This window comes from Symsagittifera roscoffensis, chromosome 5, assembly GCF_963678635.1.
Source record: "Symsagittifera roscoffensis chromosome 5, txSymRosc1.1, whole genome shotgun sequence".
Taxonomy (NCBI): Eukaryota; Metazoa; Xenacoelomorpha; order Acoela; family Convolutidae; genus Symsagittifera; species Symsagittifera roscoffensis.
The window spans coordinates 46087488-46110659 of NC_087066.1; the positions used below are offsets into that span (position 1 = coordinate 46087488).

Below are 23172 nucleotides of genomic sequence, written 5' to 3' on the forward strand. Positions count from 1 at the left end.
TTTTTGTGTTTTTAAAAAGAACTCAAATACATGTTTAAAGACAAAAAGTCCACTGGGTGCATTCGTTTAATTTCGCTCCCAATAACAAATAACTGATCTGATTGATTTAATTGATGCGATTCTGACCTGAGTTCTTGGAATTCATCACCGGCTTAATAATGTAGTAAACACTAACAACTTTGTGTCAACGTTACTTAGAACTGAGTTACTGCACCCGATTTCGAAACAAGAAAAACTACTTAAAATTTGAAAAACTTTAAGCATAATGATTGACAACCTACGAGTTTCTTTAGCCTATAATTCATTTAATTTGAGCTGAATAGCAGTTGTTTTTGTTTAAGCCGTTTTGATCTAAAATCGAACAGAACCAGTTTTGTCTGTTCGCTCAGATTGCGACTGCCGACTGCACAGACTAGCATGTGTTCGTTGCACTTGATACGCCACACCACTCCTCCGAACCCACTCGAGTCCAACTTCAAGAGATCCCTGACGAAGTGACCCGTGTGCACATTCCACAGCTTCACAGTGCCATCGTCACTCGCACTCACAACATACTTGTCTCTCCTGCAGAACTGCAGTCCAGTCACTGCGCTTGAGTGCTTGTGATTACCACTGACACTATTACCACTACAGCCATTACTACTACCACTACCCCCACTCTGCAGTAGTGTGTGAACACACTCGCCCCTTTTCATGTCCCAAACTTTGACTGTGGAGTCTGCGTTGCCTGAGATGAGTACACCGCCGTTGCTGTTCACTATCATGCTGCTTGTGAGCGACCTGTGACCTCTGAGCACATGGACTAATTTGCCCAGCTTCGCATTCCACACTATGATGGAGGCATCCAGAGATCCACTGACGATATGGGTTCCGTCGAACTGCAGAGAGTAAACCCGCTGTGAGTGGCCTTCCAAGGTGTGTAGACATGTGAGAGAATTCAATTTCCACACTCTAACATGGCAATCGTATGCGCCCGAGACAATGAGTGATCCGTCGAACGCCACACACCTAGAAAGGATAACAGGCGAAAATTTACCGTCATGATGGTCGAAGTAACAAATTTCATTCACGAAAAAGATGGATGAACAAGTCGATCATCGTCGTCGCCATTACAACAGAAAAGTTCTACAAAAAACAACAGCGCTGTTTTGTAAGCATAAGTTCAGAATAAATTGCTGCAAGAGACCTAGGTATAGCAGCTGTAATAATTGAAATTCTACAGCAGTCTTTACTGGCCAATTTCTTCGCTAAAACAAGCCTGCATTTCACAAAAGCGCTTTCACTTTTGAAAAAAATTTAAATGCTGAAAAAAACTAGGTGAACCAACTTTTTCGTATGTCTCAATAAACAAACAACTAGAGGCCCAGCTAAATCTGAAGATACGTGCCTGATATTGATTGATATTGGTATACTCACGCGGAACAGAAAATGTGATTTCAAAAATTGGACTTTGCACAAAACCTTAATTCTTTCACTACTAATTTCGAGATATTCAAATTTCCCAAGGAGACAACAATTCTCTTACAAAAACTTATGAAGTCGCCGCTTCTGAGGAAGCAATTATCGCAACTGGTTTTTTCAATGAACGTTTCATCTCAGATTTAATTGTGAAAATTTATAGAAAATTCAAAAAAACTTCTAAAAAACGGTCAGAAGTTCTAAAAAAACGGTCAAAAGACTTTCCCAAATCCATATCTTGCTTCTGCAAAAAGCAGGCTGTGGCCGCTTAAGCAGATAAGATTCTCAAAACCGGGTTTCTCGATTGAACACAACCTAAGAATTTGCACGCTAGTGTTCGCGTAAAGTCAAAAAGTTTCCAAAAAACTGTCAAAGTTTCACAACTTTAACTTATTTGAGCCAAAACTTTTTTAAATCAAATTGGGCATGGACAATTAAAAACATAAATTTGAAATTGAATAGTTAGCGAGAAAAGTCCAAAAAAAAACGATCAACATTTAAAAAAATTTTGGCATTTCCGAGAATCAGCCTTTTGGGTGAAAATAAGACCTAGACGCTTACGCAGAAGGAAATTATGCAACCTGTAACTTCGATTGAGCCCAAAATGTCAGGTTTGGGAGGGCAGTTTGAGAAAAACAAAAAAGGTCAAAAAATCCAAGGGCCGTAACTTTTGGTGTCAGAAAAATTGTGGCGTAGTTGCTTAAGCAAATGAGCTTCCCATTACCAATTTTTTAAATTAAACCCAAAATCTCAGATATGGCAGGGAAGTTTTTGAGAATACTGAAAAAGTTTGCAAAACTGTCAAAAAATCAAAAAAACTGTTTGTATAAAAATTTTTTTGAGTAGCCGCTTCTGCAGGGGAGCTTCACATTGCCCATTAACTCTATTGAACCCACAAAATCGATTGAAAAATGCGTCAAATAATCCCCCACACAGCCAAAGATAAAGTGGTCAAATAATCCCCAACAAGGCCAAAGACAGAGTGGTCAAGTAAAAAAAGACTCTAGGGGAATATGCAGGCACACGGAGGAGTTCACTTGATAAATTTTTTTCGAAACTCTGAGCAAAAGAAAAACATTTGCAAATTGAAAAAATTTTCCAGAACGATAAAAAGAACTCCAACAAACCGATTGTTAAATATACAACCAATTTGAAAAGTGCGGAGGGAAGTGTTAAAATTATGTTTCTCATAAAACGACCCAAAACTAGGACATTAAGCCGATGAAAAAAAAGGCCGAAAAAAACTGAGCCGAGAATTTTTTTCAGCGGAACAAAAAACAAAGAAAATACGAAGTCAAGGTAAAAAAAATGCAAATTGTAGGAGTAAATGAAACACTCAAAGCAGCATTAAAGAAAAATGCGTGCATCAAAAAACAATAATTCCAAGATGTGACAACTAAGCCAAAAGCAGATAAATAATTGGCCAACAATTTTATTTGAAGCAGAATATTTCCCTTTTGAAAAAAAAACAGGTCCTAGTCAGATTTGAAATCAGGAAATTTCCTGTGAAAGGCATACTCGTTACCCTCAGACTAAGCTGGCTGGGAACGCAAAGAAATCTGAATTCATTATGAACCAAGATACAAGTGATTCTGTTAAACATGTTGTTAACCCGAAAAAAGTCTATATTCCAGTTTGATAACGCTTACTAATCGCAAGCGTAAATAGAAAATGAGACGGAACAAATCGAATTTTTTTGGGAAAAAAGAAAACCATTTCAGAAAAACACAACCATCAGTATTAAGTAAGCTTTTAATATTTACATAGTGGCCACTGAGCCGAAAACAAGTGGGTATACGCCCATTGAGCCGACAATAAAAAATGTCATAAAAATTTGGAGCATTAAGTTTTGTAACTTTGACATCTTGCAACACAAACTACCTGTTTTTTTAAAGAAAAAATCAAAGTTATTTTTTTTCCGAAGTTACACAAAATACGGTACCTAAGCCTATAAAACAAAAGCTGAAACCATTTAGGCTGAATAAGCTTTCAAGCGAAAAAAAAACAAAGGAAAACCAAGGAAAATACATGTCGCGGCTATTAATTTTATAGCTTACAGAAGCAAACTAAAAACACTTGCATCTGCAATGAAAACTGCTGACAAGACATTAAAATTACCCAATGTGTCAACAAAGCCGACAAAACATAAGCAGACAAACGAAAATCCAACAATTCATTTTTTCACGGAAAATTTTCAAACTTTTAACATAAATACTGAGAAACACATAGTCAGGCCGGTACTTTATCTACAAAGGCAACCGCGTCATCTCTAGACCAAGTGGGAACGAGTCTCGAAGTTGTTAAGGTTCACTAGGAAAGCAACTTTACGTTCCAGATTTTGGCTCTTTGAAAATCCCCTCACCACATTTCAAAATTTACGTTTTCATAGTTTTTGTACTTGTTATTATGGCTAAATGCGTGACGTAACGAGGTAAAGTATGAAGAACAAATATGTTCACAACAGTCAGTTTGTGCAACCTGCTTAATTTCATTGCATTGTTGTAAAAAAGTCTAGTTGCTCTCGTAAGTGTAATAAAGATAAACGTTTTACCGAAGTAAGCAAGCGTATTTGATTATTTTTGCAATTCGTTCTGTCTTTCTCTTCAATTTGTACTCAATAAGAGCCAACTGTTTAATTTATACACTGGTAGCTTGATGACAAAAACCTCTCCCCGAAAAAATTAGCCCCTGCCATACAGACCTGACAGCGGCCATGTGGCCCAAAAGGACTCCTATCTCCCGCCCACTCTCTACATCCCACACATGCACTGTCGCATCCCTCGCCCCACTCACTGCAATGTTCTCGTGCACGGCTATACACCGCACAGTTGAGGTGTGTCCTTCCAAAGTGTGCAACAGCTCCCCCGTTCTCACACTCCAAACCTAACAACACCAACTAACTCAACAATCATAGGAGCGAGCCCAGACCACACATTAGGCATTTTTCTCAATTCCTCCCTTTAAAAAAACTGAATATTTTCCTCTTTCTATTGCCGTCCGCCAGGGCTGACAAATTGCACCACGTTTTTCAATTTTTAGAGAATTGAAGAAACGATGCTCATTTTCATGCCCAAAAAATAGAAAAATTAGACACAAATTTCAATTATAACGTTCAAATTTTAGTCGCAAAAAGTCACCTTAGTTTCAATTTTAAGGAAACTTTCAAGGTAATCACTTTATGCATTTTTTCAAGCCATTTGAAAAAGCACATCAATTCAAAATTTCATTACGCCGCGACATTGGGATAATTAGGTGTTAGTAACCTATGTAAGTTTCCTCACTACGTTCATTGACACTTAAAAATTTAGCTCAAATTCTTACGTTTTTTAATCTATAATTGCAAGAATTTTTGTGCTATTACACAAGAAATATTCCTAAAATCTGACACGCATTGGTTGCATTTCCTACTTTTAAAGTTCGATCAGTAGAACCGCTGACAATTTTATCACGGGTTACTTCACAGGACCAGACACCTCCTTGATGTCCAATGAGGACCAGAGGACATGGCGGCATCCGAAGTTCACTTGAACTATCACTTCTCGCTTCCACATCATCCAGGTCCCAGATAGTTATGCTACAGTCGTCAGAGCCACAGATCACTTTGTTTTCGTGCAGCAGTAGACAAGTGATCACATGGTTGTCGTGGCTGGGCCAACTGGCTGAACTTGACATGGTTCTCCAATTGTACTCGACCTCGGCGTCTTCTAAACAGGCCGATTTCCAGTCTTTGTCAAACTGATGCATCTCACTTGGGGGCGCGACAGCAGTGGGATTCGATCCACTCACTTGCACACCTGATTCGTGACACTTCTCTCTCCATAACAGGTTATCGTCAGCTATGCTTCTCCAATCTTGGGAAACTAAGCAGCAATTGCAGAGATCTTTAGGGCTAAGGTATCGGAACACTCGCAATCCAACCTCACGAGGCAGTTTGGAAATGATGTCAAACTGGAACTGTGGCTCTATCATAGAGTACATGTAGCGCAATTGGTCGAAATTGCACGTATCTAGGAGTCTGTCTAATGCCGTGTGTTTGTCTGATAGAGGAAACTGGCTGAACTGAGCGAGCCAGTCGCCTATGTGAGCAGGTGGCGGGGATGGCGGAGGAGAGTAACCCGAATCATCACACACCAGAGGACTCGCTGGATTGTTCGGCGAGTAGTTTTTGGCAGCCCTTGACATGAAGCAGGCGTATGCTGAAGTCAAAGGCAGAGATCCGGGCGACTGAGGCGAAAGTGCCGTTGAGTCCACCGAAGATACTGTTATGGCCGATGTAGAGACGGGACTCCCACCTCCTGCTATGTCCTGAAGTGTCCCCGTATGGCCATGACCTTGAACTATTCCTTCCATAAAGTGAGATAATTGGGAACTATTCATAGGAGTGACAGTGTTCAGTTGATGGGTTGCAACTGATCGATTAGCATTGATTTCATCTCGCCCATTAGTTCGCAAGCTTGATGCCAAACTCGTACTTTGACTAAGGGAGGATGTGCAAATGTCCGTTCTCAGCGATTTGGAAGTCGACGCTTCTGAGGTACCTTCGTCTGAGGTATTATCAGCCAACTTGGGCGAATCCTCATTGGTCGTTGAAGTCGAAGCTAAGCTGGAGTCATTAGTTGAGTCAAAGATCTTAGATCGTTTCATAACTTCCAACTCAGCGTATCATACACAACATTGCGACCTACAACAGAAGTTCGTTTGCCATCAAAAATAACGTTTTATTGGTAGTGACCAGACGATACTTCCAAATTTTCTACAAATAAGAACTCTTATTTTGACAATTGCAGCTATAAAGCACATATTCTGGCCTAGTTAAATTAAATATTATTCGCTCCATTTGTAAGAAACGAAAAAAAAAATACTTAGTAAACAAAAAATTCAGAAATTTACAAATTTTAACGACTTGTCTCTTTAATTTAGAGTTTAGCAAAACTATTGCTTGGCAGTGGCATTTGTTGCCTGTTGCAAAGGATACCAGTTCATGTTTCTTCCATTAGACGCACTGTTTCGCAACAGCTCTTCGTTTGAAACTAGGACCACACCCCCACTTGGAGATGAATTGGCCGACTGAATTGAGTTGGTAGTATTATCCCCAAACGTGAAATGATCCTCTTCATCGTCTCCTTCTCCGGGGTGGTAATACTCGTCTTCATCTAAACTAGGTTCAATGCAGTCGTAGTCTCCATTCTGGCTCCCCCATCCTCCGGCTCCGTCTCCTTCCCCTCCGTAACTTTTTTCAGACTGCTCTTCGAAATAGTTTCCATGTTGATATGCTGCAACAGAGCAGTCCGCTCCCTCTTTTCTAATCAAAATATCCCCAAAATTGCTCAAGTTATTTGCACTTTGCACATTTGGCTCGTTTTGAATACACTCGCTGGGCCAGCAGTTATCGCTGCTGTTCGAGACTCTTTCATTCGCTAGTGCCATCACCCCGTCGTTATTCATAACAGTCGATTTGAACGAGACATTAATGAACTTTCCGAGAGGATACTCGAAGCCGTTTAGCTTTTCCCTAGCATACAGGGCGTTGAGTGGAGTCTTAAATCTGGGGTAGCAGCACTTGGTTTCCGACTGCTCTTGCACCTGTGACAATGTACCTGGCGCCGACTCCAGTTTGATATCCTCTAATCCTGGTACAATGTCCAGTAGTTTGAACAATTGCACGTCTGTCAGACTGCGGTCATAGCGCACTATCATGTCTCGTTGCGGTAGACCCCAGATTGCAGCCGCCATCATTCTCTCCTCGCGATTCAAGCTCACATCAGCCACAGTAGAAACTTCGCCATTCGTACACTCTTCTCCACTCGTTGGAACCCGAGTTGCAGTTGAGGGCGCTGCTGAATCGCATAAGTTGGATGTCGAAGCTATGACTGGGTGGAATCTTATCTGCTTGTTGTTTTCGATTGCATTTGCTGCAAACGACGCTCGTTCGAATTTAATAACTGCTACTCCTTTTGATCTTATGCTGTCTTTGTTTCTCAAAATATTCACAAATTCAATCTTTCCAAATGCTGAAAAGTAGGCTGACAATGATTCTTCACTGTCACTTGAGTGAATTGACACTCTAATTTTGGATAACTTCTCTAAGTATTTTCGTTCCTCGCTTTCCTCTGTAATGTTGGGACTGCTTTTGCTTTTTGACTGTCCTTCGCTTTGAATGCTGTCGCCCGCCTTATCTAGATCCTGCGCGAGCCTCGCTTTTAAATTTTTATTGCCCAACTTTGGCTTGAAATCACTCACAGCTTCAAGAGCTCTTAGTGCTGCATATGAGCTTGCAAACGTGACAAAAGCACAGCCTTTGTTTTGATTGGACTGCTTGTCTTTAATCAAGTACACCTGCTTCACATCGCCATAAGACACGAAGAAGTTTTTCAACTGTTGTTTTTGCACAGTTTTAGCACATATCACAAACAGACGCGAGTTCGGCGGAGCATCCGGTCGGTTTCCATTCATGAGGATCAAAGTTCCATCCTCATCCTCTTCGTCGTCTTCCACGGGGCCAAAAAACAGGCGTTGATTATTCGCACTAGAAAAATTACTCGTGGTATGTCTTCGACCGTTGTGGCGTCTATTTCTATTTGAATTGGTGTTAGAACTTTCAACACCTGTTGTTACACTTGTGAAACCACCAACAGAGTTTGGGCTAAAAGTTGAGGCTGAAAAACTTCCAAAGCCAGAAGTATGTCTTGGTTGGCCAAAACCAGACGTCTGTCCTGATTGGCCGAACGCAGACGTCTGTCCTGTTTGACCGAAAGCAGACCTCTGCTCTGATTGGCCGAAAGCAGACGTCTGTCCTGATTGGCCGAAAGCAGACCTCTGTTCTGATTGGCCGAAAGCAGACGTCTGTCCTGATTGGCCGAAACCAGACGTCTGTCCGGATTGACCGAAAGCAGATCCCTGTTGGTTGAGTCTATGGGTCTCATCGGTTTGCATAAAACTAGAAGCTGTTAGGCCAACGGAAGAATTTTGCCGAGATTGCTCGCGGCGATTGCTGTAAGTTGAGTCAGCAATATGGGGGCAATTAAAGCTATTTGAAACATTGGCTGTTGACTGCGGCCATGATGCCGAGGACGACTGCTGATTATTAGTTTGAGCATAATTTTCATTTCTATCATTTGCAGTTGTTTGCGACATTTCATTGGAACTAATTTGATCAGTTGGGTCTAAATTTGATTCCATGATAAGTCTAAAAAAAGAAGGCTTCTGTAAGAAGACAGCTGTAATCACTACGCATACAATCAACATCACAATCAGAAATACACTCCAGAGTCAAAATCAAAGTCTAATTAGGTATCTCTTAAACTTGCTAGCGAGCTACGAAACAAAAACTTGTCAAACTATGCGTTCAAGGACAGTTTATGACATCTCGAAACGTTAAGACATTTTGAAAGTAATGATACTCTCTGAAAACACTGCTAAACGTTCTTATTATTGCTGAGCTTCAATCGGAAAATATTTTTTCAGGATTGTATTTACATGCCCCTATATGATTCGGAAATACATGCATGCGTAAAAAAAACTAACTAATTTTTGTTTTTTTTTTCTGCAAAAAATTTTCGAACCCCACACACAAACGATGAAACAAGTAAACACTGACAATTTTAAATGCGGACATAAAATAAACACTCACAAAAAAGTAAAAGATGCCCTGGAATTTATCAAGTTAAAACATCGGTCACCGCCAGGAAGCGAATAACCCCTTCTCCAAAGGCAAGATTCAAGAAGGATACTGTGTATATAAACTTTCAGTGGTATTTTTTTAAATTCGCACCGGTCATTTATGGCAAAACTTGATTGAAACCCAGGAAAACTCTTGAACATGGAAGTAAATCTGGCAATCTGAGAAACAGTGATTGCCGATCAGAATAAAAGTTCTATGTTCAAGAGATGACATTTAGAGTCTGGATAGCAGCTTCGGTTGCTGTCTTGTACACTTGGTGTTTCGCCGCTCGAAGGTCTTCGGCGTTCGAGGGGGACGGGCCATTTCGGTTTGAAATTGAAGACTACGCTCTCTCAAAGTTCACCGACAAATGCTTCGATTCCCCTGGATACGCTGTGATTCAAGCGGAAACCGGATCACCTAATGATGCCCCCTTGAACGCGAGTGAGTTTAGCACCACTGCCAAAATCATTTTGGCCGGCGCCATTCTCCTTAATAAACATAATGACAACCTGGACAGACAATGCGATAATGATGTTGTAACGTAAGTTTAGTTAAGATCATTTTTAGTGGCAAAACTAAAGTGGCAAAACTATTATTCAGAGAAAGTGGTCGTAGAGCGGTGAAAGACTTAACTTCTCTCGGTTGAGAAACTGGGGTTTCGATTACATGCCCCATGATCTCCGTTTGTTGCGGAAACATTCTAAGGAAACAGTAACTATATCCACCACTGAGTGTTGGTTGCGACATAATTGTCTCTTGTCTTTTGAGCATATATACTGTGCAATTAGCACAGATTATTTCGACCATAGCTTAAAAAAAACGAATTTTTTTCTTCAATTGAGTCGTTTTTTTTTTCTGTGTGGTGTGATAAAACGATCAGAACGAAAAACTAGAACTTAAGCATATTCAGCAGTCATAGTAAAATAGGCAAATTAGAACCATTTTTATCGAAAAAAATACCAGAAAAAATGAAAATTCAGAAAAAAATGAAATGCAGAAATTGGGAAGTTTTTGATTCCCAAAATGAGTAAACTTAGTTTTTGGAGTTTTTTAGCGCCGAGTAAAACTAAGTTTTCACGGCTGAAATTAAGCATTAATTACCTATTGTAAGCCAAACGCTAGTGAAACAAACGTTAGCGAAACCAGTAGAACGCGATTAAGAAATAAGGATAGATCCTTTGCGAAATAAGGATTGATCTTCTGGACTCTAACTGAACTTGATATCATCAACGGATAATTTTCTATCTGCTAGAAAGTTAACATAATAAAATTTACTATGAAACTTGGAATGCGCCCCTCAATGGCCGAAATATGTTCAATTGCCATCATTGTCAAACGCCATATCTATACCGTTGTTGTTGTTCTACTAAAAAAAGGTTGAAATTAGGTTGAAATTGAGAATCCCCTTCAAGGTCAAACAATGGCTGCTTTTCAGTAGTCTTTTCTGATTAATTTTTATTGTTGTGAGACATGATTTGAAATCAGGCATACCGAATGCTTTTTAATAGCTCAACTCAAAACTTATATGATTTGGATGCTATCTATAAATTTTAGTAAGTATCCGAGGGAACTTGGGTGAATAGGAACAGAGGTTCTTTCTAATATTCGGCATTTAGGACCAAGGACTTAAATCTCTTGGTACATGGTACAGTGGAGCCAGTAAAACCCTCCTGGATTTAATATTTTTAAAGAGCGGCTAAATCCACAGGGTACAATTCCGTGGTGAAATGGAAGCAATTTTCAATGCTAGCCGTTACTAGGAGGATAGGTTTAGATTTAGATGCTCTTCGATAGCAAAAACCAACGGAGAGCTCACTTGCATAGTCGCTATTCTAGTGACTGGAGCATGAGAATACAACATACTAATCGTTGCGTGAACACGAAATAAGGAATCACTGAAACTAATTGGAGAATGAGTGTAAAAGGATCAAGGCAATCGGTGTAGGGAACAAAAATAACATACCCCTGAAAATAAGACCAAAGATTTTGTTACCCTCAAGTAGGACAATGAAAAATGCAAATAAACACGCAATGATTACAATTTCTGATTTAACGACTGGTTCAAATGACATCGTAATTGGGCATTCAATATCTAGTCTTTGTTTTAGAGGAAACTGAACTGGAATGAGTCCAGCAAAACATTTCACGCTGTGCTAAGTGATTTATGTCAAATTTGCGAGCTCGGGGATTCCGAAGACACTTCGAATAAGCGATATCTACTTTTGACGAAAATGGCAAAGAAGTTTTCTTACTACTGCCAATCTAAGAAAAGTGGTAGACTGGTGCACAAATAATCATTAGACAACTAACTGTTCATGGAGTCAAATAAATCATTTTGGCTGAAAGATTCCCAACTACAAAGGCGAATTTTTTTGTGCGTTTCAAGTTCAAATCAGAGACAGTTTCAAATCCTTAGGTCTTTTTATTAATAAAAAACTAACATTTAAAAGTCACATTGACATGTGTAACTGTTTCACTGTTTTTTTTATGATTTATATGCACCAGTATATTCCAGTCCAAAAAAAAAACAGCCATGGCCTACTGACATACGGTTACTCAACAAAAACGACTCTTAATTGCGTTCTTTTAATGCAAAAAAGAATCCTTAGATGAAGTTTTTCAAACGCAAGTTAGATCATATACAATGTTTTCAGCCGAAATGCTATCGCAACAGTATCCTAACTATTTTTTATGAAGCAACCAAAGAGACTATTGATCAAATTTTAAAGAGATCGCCGCTTTGTTTCCTAAAGATTTCACAGTTTTCAGACAAGATTGAAAGAATAATTTTGAATAAGTCACCGCTTTGTTTCCTAAAAGTTCCGCAGTTTTCAGATGGGAAATAAAATTCTACATTCTATTCCTTGTTAACAAAAACCGGTTAAAGTCAAGGTTGATAAATTTTTCTAAACAAACAAACAAACAAACAAACTCATTCCTGTAAATATTCAAAAACTGTCAAAAAAAAGTTTTATAATGAATTAAGACGCTCTCCATAAACAAAAACTTAGAACTTTTTGACCTGATCTAAACAAGTGACAGTAAATCAGCTTATTTCTTCACTCCAACCTTATGTAAGGTTATCCAGGGCTCATGATTTGTCCCTGTGTGCTATTAATATGCATCGTTTGTTGTATTATAAACACACAAAAAGCATTCAAATTCAAAAATCGGTAGCTTTTCGAAATTTCAGTTTAATAAAAAAAAATCCAGACAATCGAAATATACGAAAAAATTACGCGGAGCTTTGCAACATTCGCGATGCAATTAAGACATTGCGTTACAAGATTTTCAATAGAAAAAACGATGAAGTCAATTTAGCTGAAAAGTAAACTGAAATTAAGCTGAATAAATGAGGCGGAAAAAAATAATTGAAAAAACTGGAAAAAAGTAATATCTATAAAAACTTCCGACCTTTGTCCAAGATGAGGATCATAAAGTATTATCAAGTATTGAAAATCAATGACCGAGTGTCAAATAAGCAAAAACAAAGCTCGACCCTCGTTAAGCCGAAAACGAAACTGTTAAAATAAAAAACATCAAATGACTAAGCCAATATAACATAAGCCGAACCCTTTTGAACGAAAAAAAATCAATAAAATTATGGACAATCAGGTTTGGTCAATGTACAAACTTGGAAAACAAACGTGAAATCAGTCGACAGATACAACGACGAAAACCACAATTCCGAAAACAGCCAACAGACAATTGGAAAAGATTCAAGAATGCAAGAAAAAACAAATGATGGCCTTTCGAACAAAAAAGTTAGATGGCATTAGCTCTTTGAATTTCTTGAAAAAATTATGAGTAAACTCTTTCGATAAATTCAAATCAATTTGAGAAAACTGGATCAACAGGTTTTTTTTTATTTCGCAGGGAAATCTGAAACCTAAATTCCAATTTCGAAACTAGAAGTCCATCACGTTTTTCAATCGTGAACAACGAGCAACAAAATGTGCATCGTGCGAACCCAGGAAGTATTGAAGAATTCATGCCAACTGTTGAAGATTCCCGGAGTACGATAACGCCCGGTAATAATGAGGATTCATTGAAGAATTTGAACAAAAGATAACGATTATTTGTTGGCAAAACGGCGGACACTTCAAACGTCTTTTATAAAAATAACTTTATCAGGTATTTAAATCTCAGTCACTTCTCTCTCTTTCGCAAAAAAATGTCCAATTATCTTTTCTGAAACATAAGTTATAGCGTTTCATAAAAATACAGTTCATTTGAAACACACTGTACGTTCATAGACTCTATTTGAGATACTACTTGTTTTTTGCGCCAACTCAAATAGTGAAAATTGTGAAATTAGCGTCTCGAAGCCTTCATATTCAGCCAAAAAAACGTGAATATCTGTAATATCTACTTTTGAGTCAGAGCTTTCAGAAGTAGTGTCTAAACCGTAAAAACAGACATTAAGCGCCATAGAATTTGAATTACTATCTATTCAAGGAATCAGCGAAGAATTCACAATTAATCTCTCAAAAATGGGATAAAAGGATATCAAAAATGGTTAACCAACGAAACGCAGAACATGTTTGAGCAATTTTTCAGCACTAGTTGGATATGATTCATATTTAAAAACTTTATTAAGCAGCGTAAAATCTTTATTTACAGTCCCATAAAATGGTTGAATTTGAAAACTAATACTACTTGATAAATAGATTTTAAAAATTATTAATAGAATAAGTGTAGCGTGTTGTTGTGTCATTTGCAAACTGAGGTGTCCATTATTACAAAAACTATTGAATGTAGTTTCATCAAATGTATTTGGCACGTTTTTAGTGTTTCAATCGAAAAAGATCAGAAAAAGTGTGAAATAACGTTCCTTTAACAAGTCTTTGATCAAAACTCATTGAGCTATAGAACGGAAAAATTGATCCAATCAGTGAATTGTAATCAATGAATACTGGGAGAACACCTCTGGTTGCAATTAACTTAATATTTGACAGCTTCCTCTCATCTCAATGTTTGGCATCTAATATCCCTCTCATCTCCCGCCGTCAGAGTTTGATTGGAGGAAGATCAGTCAGACTATCGTCGTCCTCATTCACACCCAACCGGAAGTCTTCATCATCATCATCATCATCCAGTCCTAAATCCTCACTAAGCACTTGGGAGTAGCGAACAGTCTCCTTCTGATTCTGAACACACACACACACTCATATCTTAGTAAAAAGTACCCGACACCATGGTTGGCACGGAAATTAAAATTAAAATCTAGGTTAAAATGAACGATTTACCAATGCGCAGCAGCAAAACGGTATCAAAAAATCCACTTCAACTTAAAGAAAAATTTGAATCCAGAAACACTTTTATAAATTTTATAGAAAGATTGTTGATTTTTACCTGGAAAAGAAGAAAAGTGAATCTGTTGCTACAAGCTGTGCGGATATATTCAACAGAGCGCCAACGACTAGTTTTCAAAAAGTAGATAAAGAGCACAAAGAGAGCCACAAACAGAATGAGGATTCCAATCACACCTTCGATTGTGAAACCACGAGACCTCACATTGTGTTCCTCCTCGTCCTCATTTTTGTTCGCACTGTTCCTTGTCTAAATTAAAACTTATTCAGTATGATAATCTGCCTTTTCTCAAATAACGACTCTTCATTTAACTAAAAGAAATGATCAAAACCAACGGACCGTTCGAAAGCGTAACAAGATAATAGCAAAAAAAACTACTGGTTTTTCATCTAGTGTATTAAATTTTTTTTAGCACCTGTGCAATGCTGCTTTTCTCAAACAAGCAAAAAAAATGGCAAAGGGAGCTTTCAATGCATGTAAACAACATGGCCGAAAGAATTAGAAAAGAGCAGCAATTTTTTTTATCTCATGTGAAAGCACTTTCAATTTCAATAATCTTTTTATGATTGACACCACCTATTCATAAAATAACATTTAGAGAAAAACTGAATCGAAGCACAACCTTTTTATTCCGCTGTGAAATCTAAAAAACTAAAATCTACTTCAGAAACAAAATTTTTCTCAAGAATTAAAAACGACACGACCTACATAGAAAAACCTTGCTTTCCTCAAGAATTTTTAAAAAATAGCAAGATCTTAACACGTGTCTTCACTTCGCCCAATCACACTTAAATAAAAGCGCTGTAAAATTGAAAAGAGTTTGCCTAATGCGTGATTTGAGCCCCGACCTTGAGATTAAAACCTTGTGTGCTCAAAACTGCACCATACTGCCTTGCAGTCCTCAAACACCAGCCATCAATTAATCTGATAAACACATGCTATTATTCTCCCAAGATAAAGACCGTGAAAAGTTATACAAAAATCAAATTAGGCAGGAAAAAATGACCATAAAAAACAACACAAGGGTGATAGATAGTAGGGTAATGAATAAACAAACGGTTGTAGAACATTAATTTATTTAAGGTAAGGATACTATTCAGAAATGTCCTTTAACAACTTTTTGGTAATTTCTGTATGCATTTTTTCGACTTAATGTCTCTGAAGAAACTTATTGAGGTGACTTTCCAACATAGAACTGCGAACGCTTTACACGGCCTTATAACTTCTTTTCGCAATTTTCCTCATACATTCAATTGCATTCGTCCGGACACCATTGAACCAGAAAGTGATTTACTGTTTCACGTTGAATCCATGATACAACATAAATTCCATCGATACAACTGTAAGCACGCCATTTATCCGTGGTAGACTATAGTTGAATTTTGAAGTCCACAAAAACTATTTAAGCAATATAATTCGGTATACTTATTCAAATAATTCGCTTTTCTCGAAATACACTAATCGATTTTTCATTGGAAAAAGCTCGCTTTTGATTGGTGCAAGTTTTAACAAATGCATATTTCCAGTTTCGGTAAATTTTGTTCTACTTTAATCAAGTCCATCAGGGTTAGATAGCTATTAGACAGATATTTAAACGTGAATAAAAAATTGTAAGTTTACTCGTAGCAAAACGGCGGGACCAATCTTTCATACACGTATTTTGTAGGAGCCTAACTATCATACTTGTAACCCCCACACGAATGGTAATATGATTCATTAAAAGAAATGATTCATTGCGCGGCTAGCAAAAAGTATGAAGTTGCCATGATAAAACTGACATCAAATTGGGTACCAGAGCTTTCCTCGCAGATTGCTTAAGAAAAAACATTGTGCTCTCACTTACATTTTCACTTCTAGTTATTGTTTTATTATGCATTGGCGTTAAAATTAGAACTAAAATTGCAAAAACAACTTTTAACAGAGGCGAAGCTGCGCTTTGCAGCCAGTAGTGAGAAAACGGCCAAAAAAGCATCTCCGTATAGCGAAATGAAAAAAAGTAGAAATGAGCCTCAAATTAGTAGAAGCTTTGCTATGTGTCATTTTCGAATGTGCGATCTTTGATTTAGAGTCTCGCATCCTTCCCTATCAGCCGCGGACGCTTAACGTAAGTTAAATATTTTTTCTCTGCTTCATGTTTTGACGGTTACGTAGCATTAAATAGACAGACAACCGCGTATTCGTACTCGTCAGTGAGTAAACAAAAACTATAAGCAGAGGCGAAGCACAGCTTCGCATAATTCGTGATACAATTGAAGCGCAGCATTAGGAAAGTGTAAATAGACGGAAATAACAAAACCGAAAAAAGTGGTAAGGATTAAAAATATTAAAAGAAAAACAGTCGAAGAACAACCAATAATATTAAATAAGCTCTTAGAATTTACCGCATGGCCACTGCTCGACAATAAATGGCACCACGTCCTTTGAGCTGAGAACAGAAAATGCCATCAGAAATTGTTGTCAATCATTTTTTGCTCTTGAATTGACACCAAGTAAGGTAACTAAGCAGAAAACACAACTTGAGACCATTTCGGCCGAATTAAAGTTTTAGGCGCCAAAAAACCAAGAGGAAAACCAAGGAAACATACAACAATGAAAATGCTGACAACACAAGAAGCTTCCCCGATGTGGCAACTAAGCCGAAAAAACATAAACAGACAGACGAAAGTTGTTCGACAACTCATATTTTCTGGACAAAAATCAATTTCATATAGAATGAAAACAGAATAAGGTCCGGTCGGTGCTCGAATCCCAGACCTTAGGGTACATTGGGAAACCATGTTACCTCCAGGCCAAGTGCAAAATAGTCTCAAAGTTTTCAAGGTGCGCTAAAAGAGCAAATTCATAATTTCGTACAAATCTGTTTTAAAAAGTTGTCAAGGGAAAAGTTTAAAGTCTAACTAGCGTTTAACGCACCTTCGGTGCTTCGAAATTTTTCGACAACTCATGAAAAACCGCATATATTGGAAACAACATCTGCAAAGTTTTAGTGTACTCTGACAGCACCCAATTACAGGGTTGGTAATTTTGAACTTTTAAATTTTTTTAATTCCCATTTTAAAAGCGTCATCTCGAAAACTTAATGAGCCTGTGGAGAAATATGGAGGCCAAGTTTCCAACCACTGAGAGTCCCTGAGAGCACCCTACTATAGGGTTAGGAATCCAAAATTTTGGGATTTTTTTTAAACCTAAGTTTCCCGAAAATAAAAAATGAAAAAAACGTCTTATCTCGGAAACCAAAAGGATTTGAGCATTCATATTAGGAGGCAAGATTTGAGACGCCTGGGTGTACGCTGACAAAAAGGTTGTATCTTTATCAAGTTAGGGTGTTCAAAAAACACTTGTTATCTTCTTTTATCATTATCACTTCCATATCTAGAAAATTCCAAGACTTTTGACTGGAATACGTGATGAAGGGACTCCTGACTGTAACCTCGGTTACTATGATACTTTTGATCTTCTGATTACATCAAGTTAGTAGTTTCACATTTTTTGAATTTCTTTGTAGATAAGTTCTTTGAGAAATTTCGAAAAAATCAAAAAACTTCACATCTCGGAAACTAAAAGCATTTGAGCAGTCGCGTTTAGCCATGTGGCAAGATTTGCAACTCTTTTAGAGTACCCTGACAACACCGAACTATAGCGTTGGGCATTTCAAATTTTGAAAAACAATTAATTTGAACTTTCTGAAAATTACAAAGAAAACTACAAAGAAGTGAGCAGTCATATTTGGAGGCGAGATTTGCAATCCTTGAGAGTACTCTGACAGGACCTAACTACAGGGTTGGGATTTTCAGATTTTTAAAGAACAATAATAATTTAAGTTTTCTGAAAATTTTTGAAAAAATCACAAAAAACGTCATCTCGAAAACTACAAAGAATTGAGCAGTCATACTTGGAGGCAAGATTCGCAATCTTTGAGAGTACTCTGACAGGACCTAAGTACAGGGTTGAGAAATTCAGATTTTAAAAAACTAATAATAATTTAAAGTTGTCTGAAAATTTTTGAAAAATCACAAAAAAACGTTTTATCTAGAAAACTATAAAGAATTGAGCAGTCATATTTGGAGGCAAGATTCGCAATCTTTGAGATTACTCTGACAGGACCTAACTACAGGGTTGAGAATTTCAGATTTTTAAAGAACAATAATAATTTAAGTTTTCTGAAAATTTTTGAAAAAATCACAAAAAACGTCACATCTCGAAAACTACAAAGAATTGAGCAGTCATATTTGGAGGCAAGATTCGCAATCTTTGATATTACTCTGACAGGACCCAACTACAGGGTTGGGAATTTCAGATTTTTAAAGAACAATAATAATTTAAGTTTTCTGAAAATTTTTGAAAAAATCACAAAAAACGTCATCTCGAAAACTACAAAGAATTGAGCAGTCATACTTGGAGGCAAGATTCGCAATCTTTGAGAGTACTCTGACAGGACCTAAGTACAGGGTTGAGAAATTCAGATTTTAAAAAACTAATAATAATTTAAAGTTGTCTGAAAATTTTTGAAAAATCACAAAAAAACGTTTTATCTAGAAAACTATAAAGAATTGAGCAGTCATATTTGGAGGCAAGATTCGCAATCTTTGAGATTACTCTGACAGGACCTAACTACAGGGTTGAGAATTTCAGATTTTTAAAGAACAATAATAATTTAAGTTTTCTGAAAATTTTTGAAAAAATCACAAAAAACGTCACATCTCGAAAACTACAAAGAATTGAGCAGTCATATTTGGAGGCAAGATTCGCAATCTTTGATATTACTCTGACAGGACCCAACTACAGGGTTGGGAATTTCAGATTTTGCGGGGAAAAAATTAATAAGTTTACTGAAAGTTTTTTTGAAAAAATCTCAAAAAACGTCATATTTCGAAAACTACAAGGATTTGAACAGTGATACTTGGAGGCAAGATTTTTATCTCCTTAGAGTACTCTGACAGCACCCAACTACAGGGATGGGAAATTTGTAAATTATTTTGTTATTTGAAATTTCTGAAAATTTTAAAAAAAATCTCAAAAATCGTCTTATCTCGTTAACTTAAATGATTCGGGCATTCAAAATTGGAGGCCAAATTCGCAACTCCTAATTCGATTTTGGGCTGCTTCATTTAAACTCGGTAAAATAACCACTAAAATCAAATTGGAAAATCGAAAAAATATTCTCAACCATTGCAATATACGATATAGCTTAAACATGGAAAAATAATACGTTGAAAACGCTTAAACATGGCGAGATAGTGAAGCCCGCATTTAAATATATTGAGACCATTTCGGCCGAATAAAAGTTTTAGGCGCCAAAAAAACCAAGAGGAGACACTCGCGCAAGTGTAATTATCCAATCAGAATCGAGATGCGAAAGCAAATTTACGAAACGAATAGTTCGATGTGTCTTAAAGAATTCGATGTGCTACCATCTTCAATTTACTGGAAATGGATTTTTCCTGAATCCAACGTGAAAAAAGACGCTACTTCGGTAATCAACTAAAGTTTCTTGTAATCAAGTTTCCGATTACAAGGAAATTTGTTTACGCGAAAAATTCTTGTTCCCGATTTTAAGACACTCGCGCAAGTGTAACTATCCAATCAGAATCCAGATGCGAAAAGAATTATTTCGTACGTTTGCTTTATCATCTCGATTCTGATTAGAAAAAATATTTGTCTACTTACTGACTAGTATTAAAACGCGGTTATCTACTAACGCACCGCGCTCCTGTTTCGACAAAGTTTCAACCAACCGTTTCAGTTCAACTATTTCCTCCTTTAGTTAATAAACTTAATATATACTAGCGTATAACGCACCTCCGGTGCTTCAAACAGATTAGTGAACATGAAAGTTGCTAAGACATAAAATATAGGAAACTGAAAACATTTACGTATTCATGTCTGGAGGCCAAATTTGCAACCCCTACGGTAACCCTGTCAGCATCACACTTTTCGTTTGCTAATTTCAAACCGGGCGAAAAAAAAACATTGAAATCAAGCTGGAAAATCGAAAAAAATTCTAAGCATCGAAATATACGTTATAGCTTAAACGTGCAAAAATCTTTTCTTTAACATGCAAAAAAATATGTTGAAAAAGCTCAATCATGGCGAGATAGTGAAGCCCGCATTTAAATATACAATAGATAGATATAATAGATAAATGTAAAAGATAGATAAAAGATGTTATGATTTCACAAATTGAGTTTTTAACAGTCTTTGAAACCCCAGTAGTTTGTTATTGTGATACAATAAACAATTTCACTTGAGCAAATAACAGGCAAATTCTCTGAACACACAGTAAAAAAACTGACCATTATTTTGATATAACTTTCACTAACTTTTGGGGATGATGCGCATTCTTCCAAGCCACTGTTATCAAACACTAGGCTGCAATTTTGTAGAAGTTGAGTTAGATTAAACAATATTGCAATAGAATTTTCTTTTTGGCACAACGCTGAACCATTTTTGAAATTACAGCAGACGCTCGAAGAAGGGTCAGAAGTCTGTGCCTAAAATAACAAAAAACCTTGTAATATTAGATAATGGAGAAACCAAGGAGAAATTTGGGGTGTATCACTTTCTAATAAATTGAACGCTTCGCCTACTTTACCACAAATCCCGTCGCAGATTGCGGAGAGATTCAAATTAGTTTCTCTTTTATTCTCATTTGACTGAGTATCCACTATTGTAATCCAATCACAATTTGATTTCGTATTGATGCCGGCAATACACAGAACAAAAATTATGATCGAAACATTGAACTTCATCATTTAGATACCAATGAACTCCAATTTTGCACAGAGCTCGATTGTTGGTCGTAACGAGAGCTCGCCCATTATTGCTCTGAAGCAGTCAAAAACCCGTGTGTTTCATTGAAAACATTCTTGATCCTACATTTTAACTTCCAGATTGTGTGACATTCGCCCGGAAGTACATAACGACGGAATATAAAGCTAGGTTATGTGCCAGTCGGTCATATCTGGAAGTGTGACCTTGAGGGACACGAATATACGTGATTTTGGAGTGAAGTTTTATTTTTCAAAATTTCGAATGGAGCCTGTCATGCTCAGTTTTCTCGCGACAACTGAAAACATAAAATGAAAAATCAGAACGACCGAATTAACAATTGCGGGAAAGTCGTCAAATATATACAGTCGGAAATCGCTATTCGCAATTTCCATCATAGAAAACGAGAGTAGAGCTGTCCTATCTGATATAGGAGACCAAACGAACAAGAGAGCGGAACTAAAATTAACTGGACCAGTGTGAACCTTCAACGGAAAGGTGGACAAGTGAAGTCTCCCAATGGTCCAGAGTCAAAACTATATTCTTGAGTTAGAACTTACTTCCCTTGATTGGGACTCGTCATTAGAAAACTTCTTGAGTTACATTTCATTATATTTATGCCGGAGTCGTTAATTAGTTCAATTACTCTGTGTCTCAAGCGTGCTGCTATGTGAGTACTAAATTTAGTTTTCTCGAGTGTGTTTTATGATTGTTATGTTGAGATAAGGCGAGTTTTAGGTTGATCCATCTGAAATGGATCAAAGTTCCACTGTCCAATGAAAAGTAACTTAACGGATTGTTCCGACCCTGTTTTTAACGGCGTTCGTGTATTTTGGGTATTTCGAGACCTAAGTATGGGAACGTTCTTATTTTCTAGAGTGGGGGGATATTTTGGTAGTAGCCTTTAAGCTGTAACGGGTTCTAGTCTCATGTCGCAAGCGAACCGAATTGGCTCCGACCGTTCTTGAGGTAGAAAAACACAAGAGATAGTGTCCCTGACTCTTGAGCCAAAGGTTATAGGGCCTATTTCTCACAAGCCTCATATGTGACCGAAGTAGGCGACTGTTACATAGTGTTTTTATGGCGCTCCTGGGTGTTTTTACGACATCACGACTACGGAGTCGAACCCACTTGACACAGCTCCGGTCTGCATGCCCATTCTAGAGTACCGGTGGTACGGTTCAGCGGGAACGTGTAAACCTTCCGGTTGTACCGGGATAGCTTTTTAAGAAAACTTGAGAAACCTTCCTGGTACGCTCTCCGAACGAAGCCTAGCTAACCGAGTAAGGGAGGTAACTAGGGGGACGAAAACACGAGCAAAAAGATAAAAATCGAAACAAAAACAAGAAAAAAGTATAGAAAAAGGAACAAAAACCATAAAACAAAAAAGGCAGAGACTTTGATACCAGATCAGTTGGATCAAACCTTTATATTAATTAAATAGTATACCCATACTGTTTTATAAGACCGATCGTTTCGATCAATCTAGCAATCTAAACCAGTGACTTCAATAAGGTGCCCGAGTGGGGGGCGTTGTTAAGGGTTTTCAGATAGCTTGCAATCTAGCCGGACTACTAGGAGACTTGACTGGAAAAGGTGACCAGTCGAGTAGGAAAGTGGTTCACTAGGACTGAACCGGACCACTAGGAGACTTGACTGGAAGAGGTGACCAGCCGAGTGGGAAAGTGGTTCAGAAGGACTGAGCTGAACCGCTAGGAAACGTGACTGGAAGAGGTGACCAGCCAAGTGGGAAGGTGGCGCTGGTGTCAAGTGCAGTGCACGTCAAAGGGACAACCAGCACGGGATCACTAAAACAAGAAGAGGACGCACAGGGGTGTTCTCAAGTTGGGCAAACGGGTATCGTTGAAATCCACATTACATTATATGAGATAAGTGTAAAATTGGATAAGCGGAGCCCCATTGTTTTGAGGAAGTTTTTACACAAGCAGGCCTGGAAACAGGTCTACGGT

The 23172-nt window shown here is 37.7% G+C and overlaps 3 protein-coding genes across 3 annotated transcripts; all 3 read right to left on the bottom strand.

The window, feature by feature from the left end:
- Positions 1-84: 84 nt before the first annotated feature.
- LOC134847021 (F-box/WD repeat-containing protein 7-like) lies at positions 85-6212 on the bottom strand. Its single transcript, XM_063864504.1, has 3 exons — positions 4867-6212; positions 4160-4341; positions 85-1008 (listed from the first exon to the last, which is right to left on the bottom strand). Exons 1-3 carry the CDS (start codon positions 6100-6102, stop codon positions 306-308), a joined length of 2121 nt encoding a protein of 706 aa, XP_063720574.1. The 5' UTR covers positions 6103-6212; the 3' UTR covers positions 85-305.
- A 31-nt stretch (positions 6213-6243) lies between these two features.
- Positions 6244-8790, bottom strand: LOC134847020 (uncharacterized). The gene has a single exon (XM_063864503.1). It carries the CDS (start codon positions 8701-8703, stop codon positions 6391-6393), a length of 2313 nt encoding a protein of 770 aa, XP_063720573.1. The 5' UTR covers positions 8704-8790; the 3' UTR covers positions 6244-6390.
- A 5221-nt stretch (positions 8791-14011) lies between these two features.
- On the bottom strand, positions 14012-21281 carry LOC134846338 (uncharacterized). The gene is made up of 4 exons (XM_063863645.1): positions 21022-21281; positions 20755-20925; positions 14477-14683; positions 14012-14271 (listed from the first exon to the last, which is right to left on the bottom strand). Exons 1-4 carry the CDS (start codon positions 21184-21186, stop codon positions 14131-14133), a joined length of 684 nt encoding a protein of 227 aa, XP_063719715.1. The 5' UTR covers positions 21187-21281; the 3' UTR covers positions 14012-14130.
- Positions 21282-23172: the final 1891 nt, after the last annotated feature.